General features: G+C 55.1%; 1 protein-coding gene across 1 annotated transcript; it reads right to left on the bottom strand.

Moving 5' to 3' along the window:
• Positions 1–7: 7 nt before the first annotated feature.
• On the bottom strand, positions 8–12504 carry RSPH9 (radial spoke head component 9). The gene is made up of 5 exons (XM_056125971.1): positions 12174–12504; positions 9279–9444; positions 4780–4909; positions 4126–4272; positions 8–168 (listed from the first exon to the last, which is right to left on the bottom strand). Exons 1-5 carry the CDS (start codon positions 12398–12400, stop codon positions 8–10), a joined length of 831 nt encoding a protein of 276 aa, XP_055981946.1. The 5' UTR covers positions 12401–12504.
• Between the last annotated feature and the right edge of the window lie 5042 nt (positions 12505–17546).

The following is a 17546-nucleotide window of genomic DNA, read 5'->3' on the forward strand; positions in this document are numbered from 1 at the left end:
CACTCCCCTACAACATGAAGGGCAGGTCGATGTTCTTCTCGCCGGTGCCCACATAGATGTAGCCGCAGTTCTTGGTGTGCGGAGTGTGGTAGAAGGTGAGGCCCGGCCAGAGCAGGCTGCGCAGGACCACCAGGGCGTTGCCTTTCTCCATCTGGATGCTCCAGGACCCTGGGGGGAGGCAGCAGGGAGGGCAGGGTGGTGAGCGGGGCCAGGCGGCACTCCAGGACAGCTTCTCCCTCACCAGGGGTCACCTTCAATTGCAGGCGTCCCCACACACACACACACCAGCCGTCCAGCCCCAGAAGTCTCTGCTCGGAGGCTCAGTAGCTCGTCCTGGGTGGGAGGAACTGGGGTGGCCTCGAGTGCGCCTTTGTCCGCCCCGGGTTCTGCCCTGGTTTCTGTTCCTCCGACAGGAGCAGCGCGGCCTGGGGCTGAGCCGCGCAGCCTTGAGGGCTTGGCGGGAAGGGCCTGGTCCAGCTCCAGGGCCGAGGGAGGGAGCCGCTGTGTGGGAGGAAGGAGCCTGGGAAAATCGCCTCTGGATGCAGATCTGGGGCTCCGATTCCCCGCGCTGAGGCCTCTCCCCGCCCGGCCCTGCCAGAAAGGCAAACGCTTTGAAGGTTCTGGTGCCGGCCGGCCAGCGCTGCAGAGCGCACGGAGGCCTTCATCGGCTGCCAGCACGGCCCGACTGCTGGCTCCCACCAGCCCCACTTCCCACGGGCCACCCGGCCACTCCACGCCCAGCTGCCTCCTGGCCCACCCTGCGTCTGAGCCCAGGACCCCGGGCCAGGGTGGCAGCTCACCCCGCCCAGGTCAGCATGTGGCTGAGCCGCCTGACAGCCCCCTGGGCACCGTGCAGCCACTGCCACAGCCCACTGCCCTCTACGCAGTGGCACATGGACCGCCTGCAGGAGGCCCAGGACTTGGTCCCTCGTGTCCTGTGGCTCCCTGATCACCGCTGCTGGAAACCCAAAATCGAAGGAGCTGGGACTGTCCCGGGGGATCTCAGCATCAGACTAGTGGGTCTGCATTGCTGGCAGTGGCCTGGCGGGTTCCCTGCAGTTCTGAGGAGGCCCCTGGTAAACGTTTTTTTTTTGGGGGGGGGCCATGCTCAGTGTGGTGGGAGGCAGCCACGCCCATCACATTCAAACCCACTGAGCATCTCTCCGGCCTTTAAGAAACTTTGGGGCGGGGGATGGGTTTAGGACGACACTCTCAGGAATTAATCCTGTGGGGTGCCAGGGATAGTGCCCAGGTTAGTGTGTGGAGGCAAGTACCCTCCAGCCCTGAGGAAGCTCCTGAAGAGGGCCCTGGGTCCCAGGGTCAAGGCCAGGCTTTGCGGGCTCTGCTCAGGAGGATCAGCCTTTCCTGCCTGCAGGCCGCGGGTATTGCCCCGGTCTGCCACCTCCCCCTCGGAGCCTGCCCTTTCCCGGGGCATGGTGGGGGGACTGTGTTGGGGACTCTGGGAAGATGTCCACCCGCCCTGCCCACAGAGCCCACATCATGCCCCTCTGCCCCTGGCTGGGAGGTGGCATCCAGCCTTCATCCTTTCTGGTCCCTCAGAGCTCACCAGCACTCCGAGCACGGTTGGCCACCCCTTGCCAGCTCGGCGCCATCTGCAGGGGCTCCCCTCCACACACCCGGGGCCAAGGGACTGCACTGCTGCTTCCTCGCATTCCTGTCACACTCCTGGCCGCCTCTCCCTGTCCCTGCTCAGCTGGTTGCCCAGGAAACACGCGGGCTTCCGACGTGCCCAGAGTCACGTAGCGGCTACCGGGGAAGCCAGCCACTGGCTGGCCCTGTCACCCCTTTTTTTTTCTGCAGCTGCCGGGACCGCCGCCTCTTAGGCTGAGAAGCAGTGTGTGCTGTCCGCTTCAGGCCCACGTCTCCCCTGAGCAACGCCTCCCACTGCCTTGCCACAGCTCTGCTTTGTGAGGGTGCCCAAAGCTTGGGCTTCCTGCCGCTGGCGCGTTGGGCTGGGGACACCCAGAGGCTGATGGTGCCTCCTGGTTCCCACCGCTCTGCAAAGCCCGGTGCTCCCAGCCACCAGAGCTGACCCCTTGGCGCCCTCTGCTGTCTGCATTGTGCACTGCCGCCAGCTGCCTTGGGAGGGACCGACCCCAGCATGGATGGCCGGCAGGGTGGGCCTGCCCTGCACAACCCCTGCCCCTGTTCTGCTCCCTCACTCTTCTGGGTCCTGGGTTCCACGCCCCCGCATTAGCTTCCTTTGCTGGCTGTTGGCAGATGGAGTGACAGGCTGTGGAGCACATGGCCCACGCGACCTAGCTCGCTGGCCGCCTGCCCTCGTGCCTGGCCACGGTGTCTGCCAGGAGGACAGCTCTGTCCCCCACACCGCAGGCACGGGCCACGACAGGATGGCTTAGGAGGGTTCGGGGTGACCTTGACCACATCCCTCCTGGTCTTGGTGACCATCAGTGCTGGCCCATCAATCACCCAGCACTGGAGCGGGGAGCCTCGGCAGCGAGGCCGGGCAGCTGCCCCCCAGGTGAGGGTCATGAAGAGACTTCTAAGCCCACCCTCCGGTCCTGGCGCGGGGTCCCATCGCCACGGTCCTGGCTGCCTTTATCGGCGGGATGTGCAGCCCCTCCAGATCCTGGCAAGGAACACAGTTGGAACAGATAACGGGTCTGGGAAACGGCGTCTGATATCCGCCCCATAAATCTCTCCCAGGGGTCCCTTTCTGAGCTCGGCTGCACTCCCGCCCCCGTGCATGGCCATTCCTCACTGGCGACTCTGACCCACTCAGTGCTCATCCCTCAACTCAGGGGGAGGCCGCTGCAGAGCCCCTGGAATGGCCTCCTGCTCCCGAGTTTGCCCCTCCCCCATCCATACATGCACACACACACCCGCACATACCCTGTCACCAGCCCCCTCTGCACCCACCACCAGCCAAGACCTGCAAGGCCCCCTTGAGTGTAAAAATGCCGGCAGTGATGGTTCCTCTGTAGTGGGCCCCTCACTGCCTGCTGGCCATGATGGTCAGCATTTTGTATCTGTTCACTTCGTTAATTCTCCTAACAACCCCATGGGGTAGAGAATATCGTGATTCCCCCCCTTATGAAAGAAGGAAACGGGCTGGAAAGATGGTTACAGGGCTTAAGGTGCGTTCCTTGCATGCCAGGTTCGAATCCCAACACCATTTGGCCCCCTGAGCACTTCCAGAAAGATCCCTGAGCCCAGCTGGTATTGCCCGCAAACTCCACGCAGAACAAGGAGGAAACTGAGGTAGGGGGGAGAGCTCAACAGGCCGCGTGCTTTGCCACCAGCACCAGGAGTGACCCCCTCCCAGCATGGAGCAGGCGTGACTGCCCCCCACGACCAACTGTGAGGAATCCAGGAGATGCTGGGTTGCCCAGCTACTGATTGAAGGTTCGGACCCACATCTGGTTCCAGAGCCACCTCTGTCCTCCCACCCCACCCTCTGTTCCTGCCCAGGGGGGTGGCTCACAGCCCCTCGCAGTGCCCTCCCGGTGGTGGAGTGGAGACCGGAAATGATACAGCTATACAGGGACATCCAGGAAACAGATTAGAGAGTGGCGGGGGGGGGGGGGGGGGGGAGGAAAAAAAGTCCTGGGGCCAGAGCGATAGTACAGCGGGAGCGGCGTTTGCCTTGCACACAGCTGACTCAGGTTCAGGGCCCGGCATCCCATATGGTCCCCTGAGCACCGCCAGGATTCCTGAGTGCAGTGCCAGGAGTAACCCCTGAGCATTGCCAGTGTGACCCGAAAAGAAAAAAAAAAAATCCTGAGAAAGGGCCCACAACACACAGTGAAAGTCATCCAAAGAAACACTGAGGAGCTGGGGAGCCGACTTCAGCCAAGAAGCACGTCTCTGGCCTTTGAGACCCTGGCCTGGGTCCGATCCCTGACACAACATACGAAGATGCTGAGCAACTTCCTGTGTGTCAAGGCACTTGGGAGGCAGTGGCACCTGTGGCCATTCACCAGCGTTGGTGGGATGTTTCCTCAGGGCTGAGATCTCTCTGGACCTGGGAGCTGCCCATTTCCACCCAGGCCTGAGGTTCCACTCTCCTTGAAAAATGGCAGGTGGCAGCACCTGGGCCCCCCACTGTGACCTGGGACAACAAGCCGGAGTCCATGAACTGACCTTTGGGGATATCGTACTCCAGGGAATCCAGGAAATCCAGAGAGGGGTCCAGGTCGGCCTTCTCCAGCAGGGTCTTGTTCTTCAGTTCGATGGGTTCCCGGAAGTGGAAGTAGGAACTGAGCTTCTTGGCTTCTGACAAGGAGAGTCCTGGAGAAGCGGGCGGGGGAGGGGGCAGACAGGGAGCCTCAGATGCCCACCCCCATCCCACGGTACCCACTCTGTGCTCAGGAGAGGAGCTCGGAAAGGGCACAGGCAGCAGCAGAGAAGAGGGACGTGGATTTCCCTGGGCCCAAACCACCAGCGTTTGCATGCACGGCGGTCAGGAGAAGTGGGCGGGGGATCGTGAGTCCACCAGACCTATGCAAAGCCCAAACACCATCCCACCCCTCGGACAGAAGAGCTCAGGGACTTGTAGCCAGTGCCAGCCACCACGCCAGGCCACGGGACACAGCCTTCCAAGCGAGGTGACAGGCGCTGTTTCTTCTGCACGTATTTCTTTTGGCCTGGTGGGCTACACCAGATGGTGCTCAGGGGAGCCTCCTGGTGCCCGGGATCAGGACCAGGCCTCCCGCACTCTTGACTCTCGGTGCCGCCTTCCTGGCCCTCCAAGGGAAGGGGCAGTCCTGTCCTGGAGAGGGACCCCAGAGAACTCACCCTCAAAGGTCCGATTGACATGGACGGGTCCCAGAGGGGTCTTAAAGAGCGCGCCGCGCGGAGTGATCGCCACCTCCTTGTCAATCTGGTCGATGACAGTCACCAAGCGGGTCTCTTCCTTCACCTGGACCTGGGAACACGGAACACGAGCCCCGCTGGAAGCTGGGCCCTCAGAGAGCCCACCGCCGCTGCCCGCCCGGGCTCTGCACTGTGAGGCACTGCCCAGGAGAGCCCCAACCTCTGCCCCGCCAGTCACAGCATCCTTAAGGGTTGGGAGGGCTATCTCCGTGGCCGAGCGATACTCTGCATGCAGGAATGCGTCGAGGTGTGATCCTGGCATCGCAGGGGTCCCCCAGCAAGGGCTTCCCCTAACCTCTCTCAAGGGACACAACCTCACGGGGGACTCCCAGAGGGCTGCCCCCACTCTTCACGCTGTATTCACTTATTTTGCTTTTAAGTACATATTTAATATATATATTTATATATACAAGGTGAGAGGGGTGGAGGAATTAAACTCAGGTCAGCAGTGTGGGCTGCATGCAAGGCAAACGCCCTACCCGCTGTGCTACCGAGAGTATCTCGCCTGCACGGCAAAGCCTGGTAAGCTACCCATGATGTATTTGATATGTCAAACACAGTAACAACAAGTCTCATGATGCAGACGTTACTGGGCCCGCTCAAACAAATCGATGAACAACGGGAGGGCAGTGCTACTAATATAAGCAGGTGAGAGCGATAGTACAGTGGTGACAGTAATTGCCTTAAACGTGGCTGACCCGGGTTCGATCCCCAGCACCACATATGACACCTGTGCACCACCAGGAGTGAACCCTGAGCAGAGCAGAAGTGAGTCCTAAGCACTGGGTGTGACCAAAAGAAGAGAAAAAATATAAAAATCAATCAAGCCTGGATCTGGAGCAGGAGTACAGCAGGTAGGAAAAAGAATCACTTAGAAAAAGAAAGAGGTGAAGACCGGGTAGTACAGGGGGGAGGGTGCTCACCTAGCATGTAGAGACCTGGGTCTGAAACCTGACCCCCCAATATGCCCTCCAACTCCAACGCCCCTCCTACCCCCAGCCCTGCCAGGAGTGATCACTGAGTGCAGAGCCGGGAGAAACCCCTGAGCATCACCAGGGGTGGCCCCAAAAGCAAAGTTAATATTTAAGGGCTGGGGAGAGAGCACAAAGGGCCAAAGAACGTGCTTTACACATAGAAGGGTCAGGTTCTGTCTGAGTACCAAAAGGAGCGACCTCACACAGTACACTGGGCATAGCCCCTACGCACCTCAGAATGTAGCCCCCACTTTGTAAAAATTTTTTTATTAGTGAAACACCATGAGGTACAGTTGTAGACATAAATTTATGTGCTGGAGGTTCAGTTATACAATGATTGAGTACCCATCCCTCCACCAGTAGCCATTCCCCACCTCCAATTTTTAAAGTGAATTTATATATATATGGGCTGGAGCAATAGCACAGCGGTAGGGCGTTTGCCTTACAAGCGGCCAACATGGCCGACCCGAGTTCGATTCCTCCGCCCCTCTCGGAGAGCCCGGCAAGCTACCGAGAGTATTCCATATGCCAGACACAGTAACAACAAAGTCTCCAATGGAGACGTTACTGGGCCCGCTCGAGCAAATCGACGATCAACGGGAGGGCCTTTACCATATATATATATATATATATATATATATATATATATATATATATGGTAAAGCTGTGCTATCACTCCAGCCAGCACAGCGGGTAGGGCGTTCGCCTTACAAGCGGCCAACATGGCCGACCCGAGTTCGATTCCTCCGCCCCTCTTGGAGAGCCCGGCAAGCTACCGAGAGTATTCGATATGCCAGACACAGTAACAACAAAGTCTCCAATGGAGACGTTACTGGGCCCGCTCGAGCAAATATATATATATATATATATATATATGACTTACAAATCTTTGTGCTTGGGGTGGGATGGGGGGATGGGGTGTGGGAGGGATACTGGGATCCGTGGTGGTGGGAAATGGGCACTGGTGGAGGGATCATTTTATAATTGAATATTTGATCATTGTATAATTGAAACCCTAGCCCCCTCTTTAAACCAAAGACAGGGAGAACAGGAAGTGAGCATCTACTAAAGTTGGTATTTTCACATTTTTGTGTATAAGCACTTGACACTATAGATATTTGAAGCAGAGACATGTATTTTTATATTCGTTATTTGTCTCTTCATTCATTTGGTCTTTGGGCAACACCCGGCAGTGCTCAGGGCTTACTCCCATCTCTACACTCAGGGAGACCCTAGAGGATGCCGGGGAATGAACCCGGGTCAGCTGTATGCAAGGCAAAAGCTGTACTATTGCTCCGGCTCCTGAGCCACAATGACTTGTAAGGAAACCAGGTCTTCGAGGAACCTGGTTTCAGTCTATGTCAGCTGGGAGTCTCATGAGCCTGATAAGGAAACGGGGCTGGGGTAACACCTCCCCAGAATGGAGCATACACTTTGCCTGGGAGAGCCCCGGGGTTGGTCGCCAGCAATGCACTGTGTCCCAAGCATGGCGAAGAGTTCTTGGAAGTGATTTGAATTCAGTGATGTTCCTGGAGAGTTTGCAGTTTATTCAAATCCCTGGGGCTGCTGTGAAGAGCCTCAGGCCCCCTGAGAGGCTGCTGCATTTCTGGCTCCTGGGGCATTGTGATGCTTTGTATCTAGAATGCACTTGAGTACCAAGATGTGAAACTCCATCACTATGTGTGTGCAAAATTGTAACATTAGCGTTCTCTCAGAAAGAAGCCCTGGATACAGAGGGACAGCTGAGGTGACTTGACCAGGGATGAGGGGAATGTTATACCCTTGAATACCTTTGAACTTTGACCCATGTGGCAGTATTATTTAATAAGACTAGCACTTATCACAAAGAACATAAGCACCATGGAGATGGGCCAGAGTAATAGTACAGCGGGTCAGCACTCGGCTTATATGTTGCTGACTCTGGTTTGGTCCCCATCATCGTGTACAGTCCCCAGAGCCCTGCCAGTGCCCAGAGTACATCCTGCACACTGCCAGGTGCGACCCCAAATACCATGGAGGAAACAGCAGAGTGGGTAGGGGGGACCCTGGGACACTGGTGAAGGATGTGATGGTGGAACAAAGTATTCCTGAAACTCTGTCAGAAACAGTGATATAAATCATGGTACCTACATGAAAATGAAAAAGAAAGTTCTGGGAATCCTCAGGGATTTTTTCCAAATGACTCCTTTTTATTTTTTTGGGGCGGGGGCATGTCTGGTGATGCTCAGGGCTTACTCCTTACTCTGCACTCAGGGATCACTCCTAGAGGTGTTCAGGGGACATATGGGATTTTGGGAATTGAACCTTGGGTTGGCCACCTGAAAGGCAAATGCCTGAGGTCTGGCTGGAGCGATAGTACAGTGGGTAGGGCATTTGCCTTGCACGTGAACGACCCAGGTTCGGTCCCTGGCATCTCATAGGATCCCACGAGCACCTCCAGAAGTGATTCCTGAGTGCAGAGTCAGAGTAACCCCTGAGCATCGCCATGTGTGACCCCACCCCAATAAATAAAAGGCAAATGTCCTACCCGCTGTACTATTGCTCCAGCCCAAATATAAATATATATATATATATATATATTTGCTTTTTGGGTCACACCCAGAGATGCACAGGAGTTACTCCTGGTTCATGCACTCAGGAAACTCAGGAATTACTCCTGGCGGTGCTCAGGGGACCATATGGGATGCTGGGAATCAAACCTAGGTTGGCTGCGTGCAAGGCAAATGCCCTACCCGCTGTGCTATTCCTCCAGCTCCCCCAATTTTATATTTTAAAAATACCATTAGACATGGGCTGGAGCGATAGCACAGCGAGTAGGGCATTTGCCTTGCCATATAGCTGACCCAGGTTCGATTCCTCCGCCCCTCTCGGAAAGCCCAGCAAGCTACCGAGAGTATCCCACCCACACAGCAGAGCCTGGAAAGCTCCCCTTGACATATTGATATGCCAAAAACAGTAACAACAAGTCTCACAATGGAGACATTACTGGGCCCACTCAAGCAAACCTATGAACAACAGGAGGACAGTGCTACTGTGTTACCATTAGACGTGTGTTCTTAGAATAATAATGTATGAGCACAGAGCTACATCCACACACGTTGTGCTCAGATGTAAGACCCTGTGCATGTGCCCACCGTATGGTCAGGGTCTCCCCTTGCCACTCTAGAGCTGCCTATGGTGCCCCCTCTACTTCCCACCCTGTCCCCCAGGAACTATGTAACGTGGGGCCAGTCACTCCCTCCCTTGAAGCTGCACCCCTCTCTCCTATTCCACCGGGCAAACGAAGTGCCCAGTCATAGCACTGTGAGGGTGTGGGATGACGGAGCCGCAGGAGCGCCATGCCCCCTCGCCCACCTGCCAGGGAGGAGGTAACCTCGCACTTGCCGCCATCGTTCCTACCTGGCTGGGTTTGGGGTGCCCAGCTCCGCCTCCCCCATCTCCACTCACCACCACTTCTTCTTCAAAGACCTTATCGCCCTCTCTGATCTTCTGCATCTCAGTGTGTTCATACTCATGCGAGGGGTCCCCCATGAAGCGGCCCTTCACCATGGCTGTCTGCTGGGCCATCTCCTCTGTGGCGGGGGGCAAAAGGCTCCACTCCATGCAGTTCAGGCTGCCAACAACACCCACATCACCCACTGCATCCGCACCCACATTCCCCCCTCCCTCTGCCTTCCAGCTGCCTCCACTGTAGGGGGTCATGCCTTTTCCTCTTGGAAGCACTTGGCAGCTGTGCCCAGACCACCCCCCGCCCCCCGTCATGCGACTTTATTCACAAGGTTTTTTTTTTTGTCATTACCACATCTGGCTATTGAACACGTGTTGTGGTGCCAGGGAGCAGGAAGCATTGTCCTCGGCTTGTGACAGAGCTGGACACCAAATGCATGACCTCAGACCGGCAAGACAGGGGCTCTACTCATGAGCCACATCAGGGGTCCTCATTTTTGTTCTCCTTTTATTATAACTTTGCTTCGTTTTGTTTTGGGGTCATACCTGGCTGTGCTCAGGGTTTACCCCTGGCTCTTTGCTCAGAAATCACTCCTGGCAGTGCTCAGGGAACCTTTTGTGATGTTGAGGACTGAATCCAGTGCACGTAAGCAAGTGCTTTACCTGTCGTACTATCTCCATCCCCTGTTCTACTTTTAACACATCTTGCAGTGATAACTGGGTTACAGGAGGTCTTCCTCCCTCGGGGGTGAATAATATGGAGGCAGAGGTCTAACCTCTGGTTTACAGGAGGCATTCAATCAATGTGAATTGATACACAGATACAGATTAATGGAGTCTCCAACTCCATTGGCGAGTACAGACTATTTTGTAAACCCTCCATTATCACTGAAGGGGATGTAATAAGGGGGGAAATGATGGAGTGATCCTACACAGTATCATCCAGGGAAATTCCCCCATTTCTGTATTTCCTCTCTCCTATTCCAGATTTGTCTACGTCTTCCCAGAGCTCCTGCTGGCAAGGGATGGAGCCAGCACCTTGGCCTGAAATCCAAACTGAGCTCTTCAGAGAGTGGGCCTGAGTGGTAGTACCAGTGGTAGTACTGGTAGGGCACTTACTTTGCCAACCCAGATTCAATCCTTGGCACCCCATATGGTCCCCTGATGCACCAGGAGTGACCCCTGAACATTACAGGGTATGGCTTCCCCAAACCAAAGAAAACATGAGGACATCTGGAGAGATAGTACAGAGGGTAAGGCACTTACCTTTCACTTGGCTGACCAGGGTTCAATTTCTGGTACCACATAGGGGCCCAAAAGTACTGCCAGGAGTGATGTCTGAGCACAGAGCCAGGAATAAACCCTTAGCACTGTCGGGTTTGGCAAAAAAAAAAAAATCCAAACGACATTTATGGGGCTAGAGCATTATTATACTGCTAGGGTTCTTTCCTTGCACTTGCATAGCTGGGTTTAATTACAGGCACTCCATATGGTCCCCTGAGCCCTGCCAGGAGTGATCCCTGAATGCAGAGCCAGGAATAAGCCCTGTGCACAGCCAAGTGTTGCCCCCACCCCACCCCTGCATAAAGTGTGAGGCCCCGGAGGGATAAGACAGTGGGTAATGCACTTGCTCACACACAACTGCCCCAGTTTCCATCCTCGGCAGCCTATATCGTCCCCAGAGCACCGTCAGGTGTGATCCCTGAGCGTAGAGCCAGGAATAAGCTCTGAGCAAAACATAGTGTGACCCGAAAACAAGAGTATGGATTCCAGAGATAGTTCAAGGGGGAGATGCGGTTGATCAGATCTGCACCAATATCGTATGGTCCCTTCGAACACCGCCAGGAGAGTCCTCACTGCGGACAGGAATAGTCCCTGAGCACCGCTGGGTGTGGCCCTCAACCCCAAAACAACAGACAGCCAGTCCGCCCTCCATGCATTCTGGAACTTTCACCCTGGTCCAACAGTACCAGGACCTCTACTATAAATCCACCCGCTATTTCTCCTGCTACCAATTCGACTACAAGCCCCGCCCACCCATCCGCGGGGCCCACCCACAGCAATGCCCCGAGCCACCCTCCCCGCCCCTTCCCCGCCCATCAAAGGGCGGAGGTCCAACCGCATCAACGCGTACTCCCAGACCCCGCCCCACCCCCGCATGCCCCGCCCACCCAGTGGCGGAGGTCCAACCACATCAACGCGGACTCCCAGACCCCGCCCCATCCCCGCCTGCCCCGCCCACCCAGTGGCGGAGGGCCAACCGCATCAACGCGGACTCCCAGGACACGCCCCCATCCTCGCCTGCCCCGCCCACCCAGTGGCGGAGGTCCAACCGCATCAACGCGGACTCCCAGACCCCGCCCCACCCCCGCATGCCCCGCCCACCCAGTGGCGGAGGTCCAACCACATCAACGCGGACTCCCAGACCCCGCCCCATCCCCGCCTTCCCCGCCCACCCAGTGGCGGAGGTCCAACCACATCAACGCGGACTCCCAGACCCCGCCCCATCCCCGCCTGCCCCGCCCACCCAGTGGCGGAGGTCCAACCACATCAACGCGGACTCCCAGACCCCGCCCCATCCCCGCCTTCCCCGCCCACCCAGTGGCGGAGGTCCAACCACATCAACGCGGACTCCCAGACCCCGCCCCATCCCCGCCTGCCCCGCCCACCCAGTGGCGGAGGGCCAACCGCATCAACGCGGACTCCCAGGACACGCCCCCATCCTCGCCTGCCCCGCCCACCCAGTGGCGGAGGTCCAACCGCATCAACGCGGACTCCCAGGACACGCCCGCAGCCCAGCCGGTGGGCTTCACCCCTTTCGAGACCTCCACGCGCGGACCCCTCTGCCCCAGCGAGCCTCCGGAGGCCGCCGCCCGCCCCGGCGCCAATCCCCACCTGTACAGCGTCTTGCGCGGGGCGAGCTGGTCGGCGCTCAGGCCCTGGGCGATGTAGTAGTCGGCGACGATGCCGAGGATGCGGCCCCAGAAGAGGACCCGATCGTAGCGATAATCGCGTTTAACCAGCTGGAGGGAAGTGAGCAGCGAGGCTCGGCGATCCGGGCTGAGACCCTGCCCGCTGCCGGACGCCAGCTCCAGCGACAGCAGAAGGCTCTCGGCGTCCATGGTGCCCGCGGCCCTGCTCAACGCCTCCGGTTGCTAGGAGACGCGGTCTCCAAGGAGACAGAAGCCCCACCCCCACCGGGCGGGAAGCTGGAGCCGGCTTTGCTCCTCTGTCCCGCCCGGCGCTCTCGGTCCTGCTCTTCTCAGAGCCTGGGCATTTCCCCCAGTCGGAGACAGCTTGTCACGGCAGGAGTGGTTTCCCCTCACACAGGTAGGCGCCGGCGGTCGCTGGCAGGTCCCCATCCGGTCCAGGTCCGCCCTCCCACACTGCCGGCGTGTACTGAGCTTGGCAAGGACAATAAACCTGTGACACTACCCGGACTCACTTCTACCCCGACTCACTTCTGTCACGTCCCTTCCGGGCTTAGAATTGTTGAAAAGGAGGCCGGAACCATAGTCCAGCAGATAGGGCGCTTGCCTTGCACGCGGCAGCCCCAGGGTCCATCCTCGACATCCCCCATGGGCCCCTGAGCTCCACCAGGAGTGATCCCTAAGTACAGAGTCAGTAGTAAACCCCAAGTACCACCTGGCTGGCCTCAAAACAAAACAGAAAGAATTGTGGGAAGAGTTTGAGAGGTTCTTAAATTAGACAGCTGCCCCCCACACACACCATGCACACACAATCAGATCTTGTAGAATGAGGGGGGTCTCTGTTCTTTTTTTGGGGGGAGGGATTCTTGGGAACAGTGCTCAGGTAATTACACAAAGTTGGCATTGAAAGAATGTCTGTGAGCAAGGCCAGCACCTTACCTTCTGTACCATCTCTCCAGGCTGAGGGGGGCCAGCACCATCTCTCCAGCTGCTGATGGTTCAGTGCGTTCTCAGATGTCTCCTTACCTACCCATTCCATAGGGTTAGTACACATAAATGGAGACAGGTACTAGGGCAAGTCATGTGACAACAGGAAAAGTGAGTGTAAAGAGTGATACAAAAAGGTGATATTTGGGGCCGGAGTGGTAGTACAGGGGGTTGGGCATCTGCCTTGCACTGGGCAGACCGGGGTTCAATCGCTGCCATCCCATAGGGCAGAGCTAGGAGTAAGACCTGATTGCTAGGTGTGGCCTAAAAAGCCAAAACAACAACAACAAAAAAAAAGGGATATTTAAAGGTCACTTTCTGGGTCAGGAGCACAGTGGGTAGGGCGCTTGCTTTGCACATAGCTGACCCAGGTTTGATCTGCAGTACCACACATGGTTCTCGGAGCCCTCCAAGTGTGATCCCTGAGCACAGAACCAGGAGTAAACCTATGAGAGCTGCCAGGTAGCACTGTCCACTGTCCTCCTGTTGTTCATCGATTTGCTCGAGCGGGTCCAGTAACGTCTCCATTGTGAGACTTTACTGTTGTTACTGTGTTTGACATATAGAATATGTCACGGGTAGCTTGCCAGGCTTTACATTGTGGGCGAGATACTCTCAGTAGCTTGCCGGGCTCTCTGAGAGGGGCGGAGGAATCAAACCTAGAATGAGTTGGTCGCATGCAAGGCTAACGCCCTACCACTGTGCTATCGCTCCAGGTGTAGCCTCAAAACAAAGAAACAAAAACAAAAAAAGAGATCACTTTCTAGGTATAAAGAAAGTAAAACGAGGATTGGAATGATAGCACAGCGGGTAGGACGTTTGCCTTGCATGCGACCAACTCGCTCCGGGTTTGATTCCTCTGCCCCTCTCAGAGAGGTTTGATTGCCAGCATCCCATTTGGTCCCCTGAACACCGCCAGGAGTAATTCCTGAATGCAAAGCAAGGAGTAACCCCTGAGCATTGCCAGGTGTGGCCCAAAAAGAAAAAAAAAAGTAAAACGATACAAAAATGGCAAATAATGAGACCTTGAGAGTCAACTTGAGTCTGAGAGTCAAGTTGAATTTCCTAAGTCGGAGGGGGGACCTTGAGACAAAGTAAGAAGACTTTGATACTACTGTGCTGGGTGTGGCAACTTTGTATTCTTGAAACATGTCCATTACTGCTAACATGGTAAATCACAGTGAACTAGCCTGTAAATGAAAAAAGTAAAAATAAATCCAGGCCAGGGTGTTGCTGGGAGGACCTGGGTTCCAGCCCTGGCACCACAAAGATCACTTTCCCATCAGCTATCACCAACACTGCCCTTCCTTGGAGGCATGTTACTTTCAAGTCCAGACCAGAGAGTACCAGCAAATAAACATCACTCCCTGGATAGAGGCTGCTCCTCAACTCCCCCTTGGGAGTCCATGGCTAAGCCTCAGCAAGTCTGTTGTCAGGGAAGATGGGCTTTGTTAATATTGTGACTAATCTTTTAATTTCTGGATTCCTGGGGAGAGGACTCATGAGCTCAGAATGATATGGGCCTCCATGCAAAGTCATCAGGGAAGTGTCTAAATGACGCAGATAATTACTTTGTTTCAGCTGTCTAGGCATTGTTTATGGAGGCCTTTAACTTTACTATTTGTGGGAAGCTGACTTGGCTTACAGTATCTTCCATCTGAAAAGTGTATCAAAGCCCCACTCCCTTGGGTTAGGTATGTAGCTTCATGGTAGAAAGCACTTGCCTTGCAGGTGTGAGGGCTGGGTTTTGCAATCCCTGACACCACAGAAAAACAAAACACTCCCTACCTTTTTGGCCCACTTGTCAGCAGGGAGCTAATTTAAAGGTTGGAGCACATGCTTTGCATGCAGGATCCCTGGATTCAACCCCTGGCACCACATGTTCTCCCAAGCATCTGGAGAGTGATCTCCCCACGCCCAGCAGTGTGACCACCCAAAAGACAGAAAGTCAAAATTCTAGCTGAAATAATATGGTTAAGATAATTTAGATCAGGGCTGGAGCGATAGCAGTAAGTAGGGTGTTTGCCTTGCATGCAGCCAACCGGGGTTCGATTCCCAGCATCCCATATGGTCCCCCGAGCACCGCCAGGAGTAATTTCTGAGTGCATGAGCCAGGAATAACCCCTGTGCATCGCCGGGTGTGACCCAAAAAGCAAAAAAAAAAAAAAAAGATAATTTAAATTTTTTATTTTCATTTATTCCTTTAGCTAGTGGTGAAATTTTCTCTCTCATGTTCCCTGGCCACCCATCACCTTCTATAGGGCAAATCTTAATTATTTCAGAGTGAAACCACAAGGGATAGGAAGTTCTACCGTGTTGGAGCTGGAGTGATCATACAGTGGGTAGGGCGTTTGCCTTGCATGTGGCTGACCTGGATTTGATCCCTAGCACTCCCATGTGGTCCCAAGCTCTGCCCAGGAGTGGTGCCTGAGCACAGAGCCGACGACGAGTAAGCCCTGACACCACCAGGTGTGACCCAAGGACAAAAAGATAAAGGAAAGCTGTACAGCATAAAGCACGAAGGCTCCAGAGTCATGAAGACCACATTTGAATGTGTTTCACCAGTTAATTCAAGCCAGTCCATTTTCCCCAAGCCTCATTTATAAAAAATAAGGATGGAATTACAACATAATATAAAATAGAAACTATTTTGTTTTCAAAAAAAGCTTCCCAATGACACAAAAAAAATAGGATATATTGTCACTATGTAGACTCCTATCTCCAGCCTGAGTGGATTATGCCTTCAAATTGCTTCCAAGAAATGAGCAGGTTTTCTCCAGGAAAAGAGCATCAATAAGGGGCCAGAGAGAGAGTACAGTGGGTAGGGAGCTTGTTTTGCATGCAGCTGACCCAGGTTTGATCTCCAGCACCACATATGGTCCTCTGAGTACCACCAGGAGCGGTTCCTGAGTGCAGAACTGGGAATAAGCCCTGAGCATCACCAGGTGTGTGTCCCCCCCATCCCCCCCCCAAAAAAAGAACATTATTTAAGACAGCAGCATGACTGTGAGTCTAAGAGCACACACTGGCATGGCCTCGCCAGCAATGAGCTGAGAGGAACTGCCACAGGCAGGAGGGCAATGCTGGCAGGGCCGTGAGCTGCCAGCACAGTGCAGTGGAAAGAGGCTGGGCAAACTTGAGACAATGAGATACTTGGCCTCAGGGAGCTGATAGCACTGGACACCGCTGGGGCCTCAACTCAGGCTCTGCAAAGACTGTCTTCTCTTCTCAGCCCCGTCTATAAACCCCTTCTTCAGAGTGGCCTCTGCTTTGGGCAAACATCAGAAGGTGCCAAGGACAGAGAATGCCATGCTAGGAGTTAACGGATAAGGACTTCAATCCCTACTGCACTATCAAAACTCTTCTAGAGCTTGGGACCAGAGCAATAATCTAGTGGGTAGGGTATTGCCTTGCGCACAGAAGACCCAGATTCGATCCTCAGCACCCCATAAGGTTTCCTCAAGCCCCTCCAGGAGTGATCCCTGAGTGCAGAGCTAGGAGTAAGTCCCAAGTATTGATGGGCGTGGCACAGAATACCAGGTAGGGGCCAGAGAGATAGCACAGCGGGAAGGGCCTTTGCCTTGCATGTTGCTGACCCAGGTTCAATCCTCAGCATCCCATATGGTTCCTGAGTACTCCCATAATTCCTGAGTGCAGAGCCAGGAGTAACCCCTGAGCATCACTGGGTGTGGCTCAAAACTGAAACAAGCCAAAGAAAAACCAAAGAACAAAGACTTGGCCAAGTCACTTCACTTCCCAGAATGGCCTGGGGCAGCTTAAAAGAATTATTAAAATTTCTGGTAGGCTGGGGGTTTTCTCAAGGAATAAACCATTAATTCCTGCATTTGGTGGCTTTACTCCACCCCCAGGGCTGTGGGTGTGGCCCCTGAGCATGGCACCAGAAAGCTGCACTGTCTGCATCCAACCCCAGCACCACTGCATTTGATTCATTTTTATTATTTTTGTTTGGGGGGGCCTTAGGGGTCACACCTGATAGTGCTCAGGTGTTCTTCCTGGCTCTATGCTCAGGGGTCACTGCTGGTAGTACCGAAGAGACCCCATATACAGTGGCAAGGATCAAATCAGGCCACATGCAAGGCAAGTGCCTTAACTACTGTACTGTTTCTCTGCACCCTCTCCTTTTTGGCGGGAGGGGGCCCTCACCATACTCTGCTCCAGGCTTACTCCCGGCTGAGATCTGGGATCACTCCTGATAGGGCTCAGGGGACCTTATGCAGTGCTGCGGATAGAACCCAGGCTGATCGTGTACAAGGAGAGCCCATAATATGCCGTACTATCCTCCAGCCCGTACGGCATCTATTTCCATTTTGCTGTTTTTGGGGTTAAACTC

The sequence above is a fragment of the Sorex fumeus genome, unplaced genomic scaffold (genome assembly GCF_029834395.1).
Source record: "Sorex fumeus unplaced genomic scaffold, SorFum_2.1 ptg000061l, whole genome shotgun sequence".
NCBI classification, from domain to species: Eukaryota; Metazoa; Chordata; class Mammalia; order Eulipotyphla; family Soricidae; genus Sorex; species Sorex fumeus.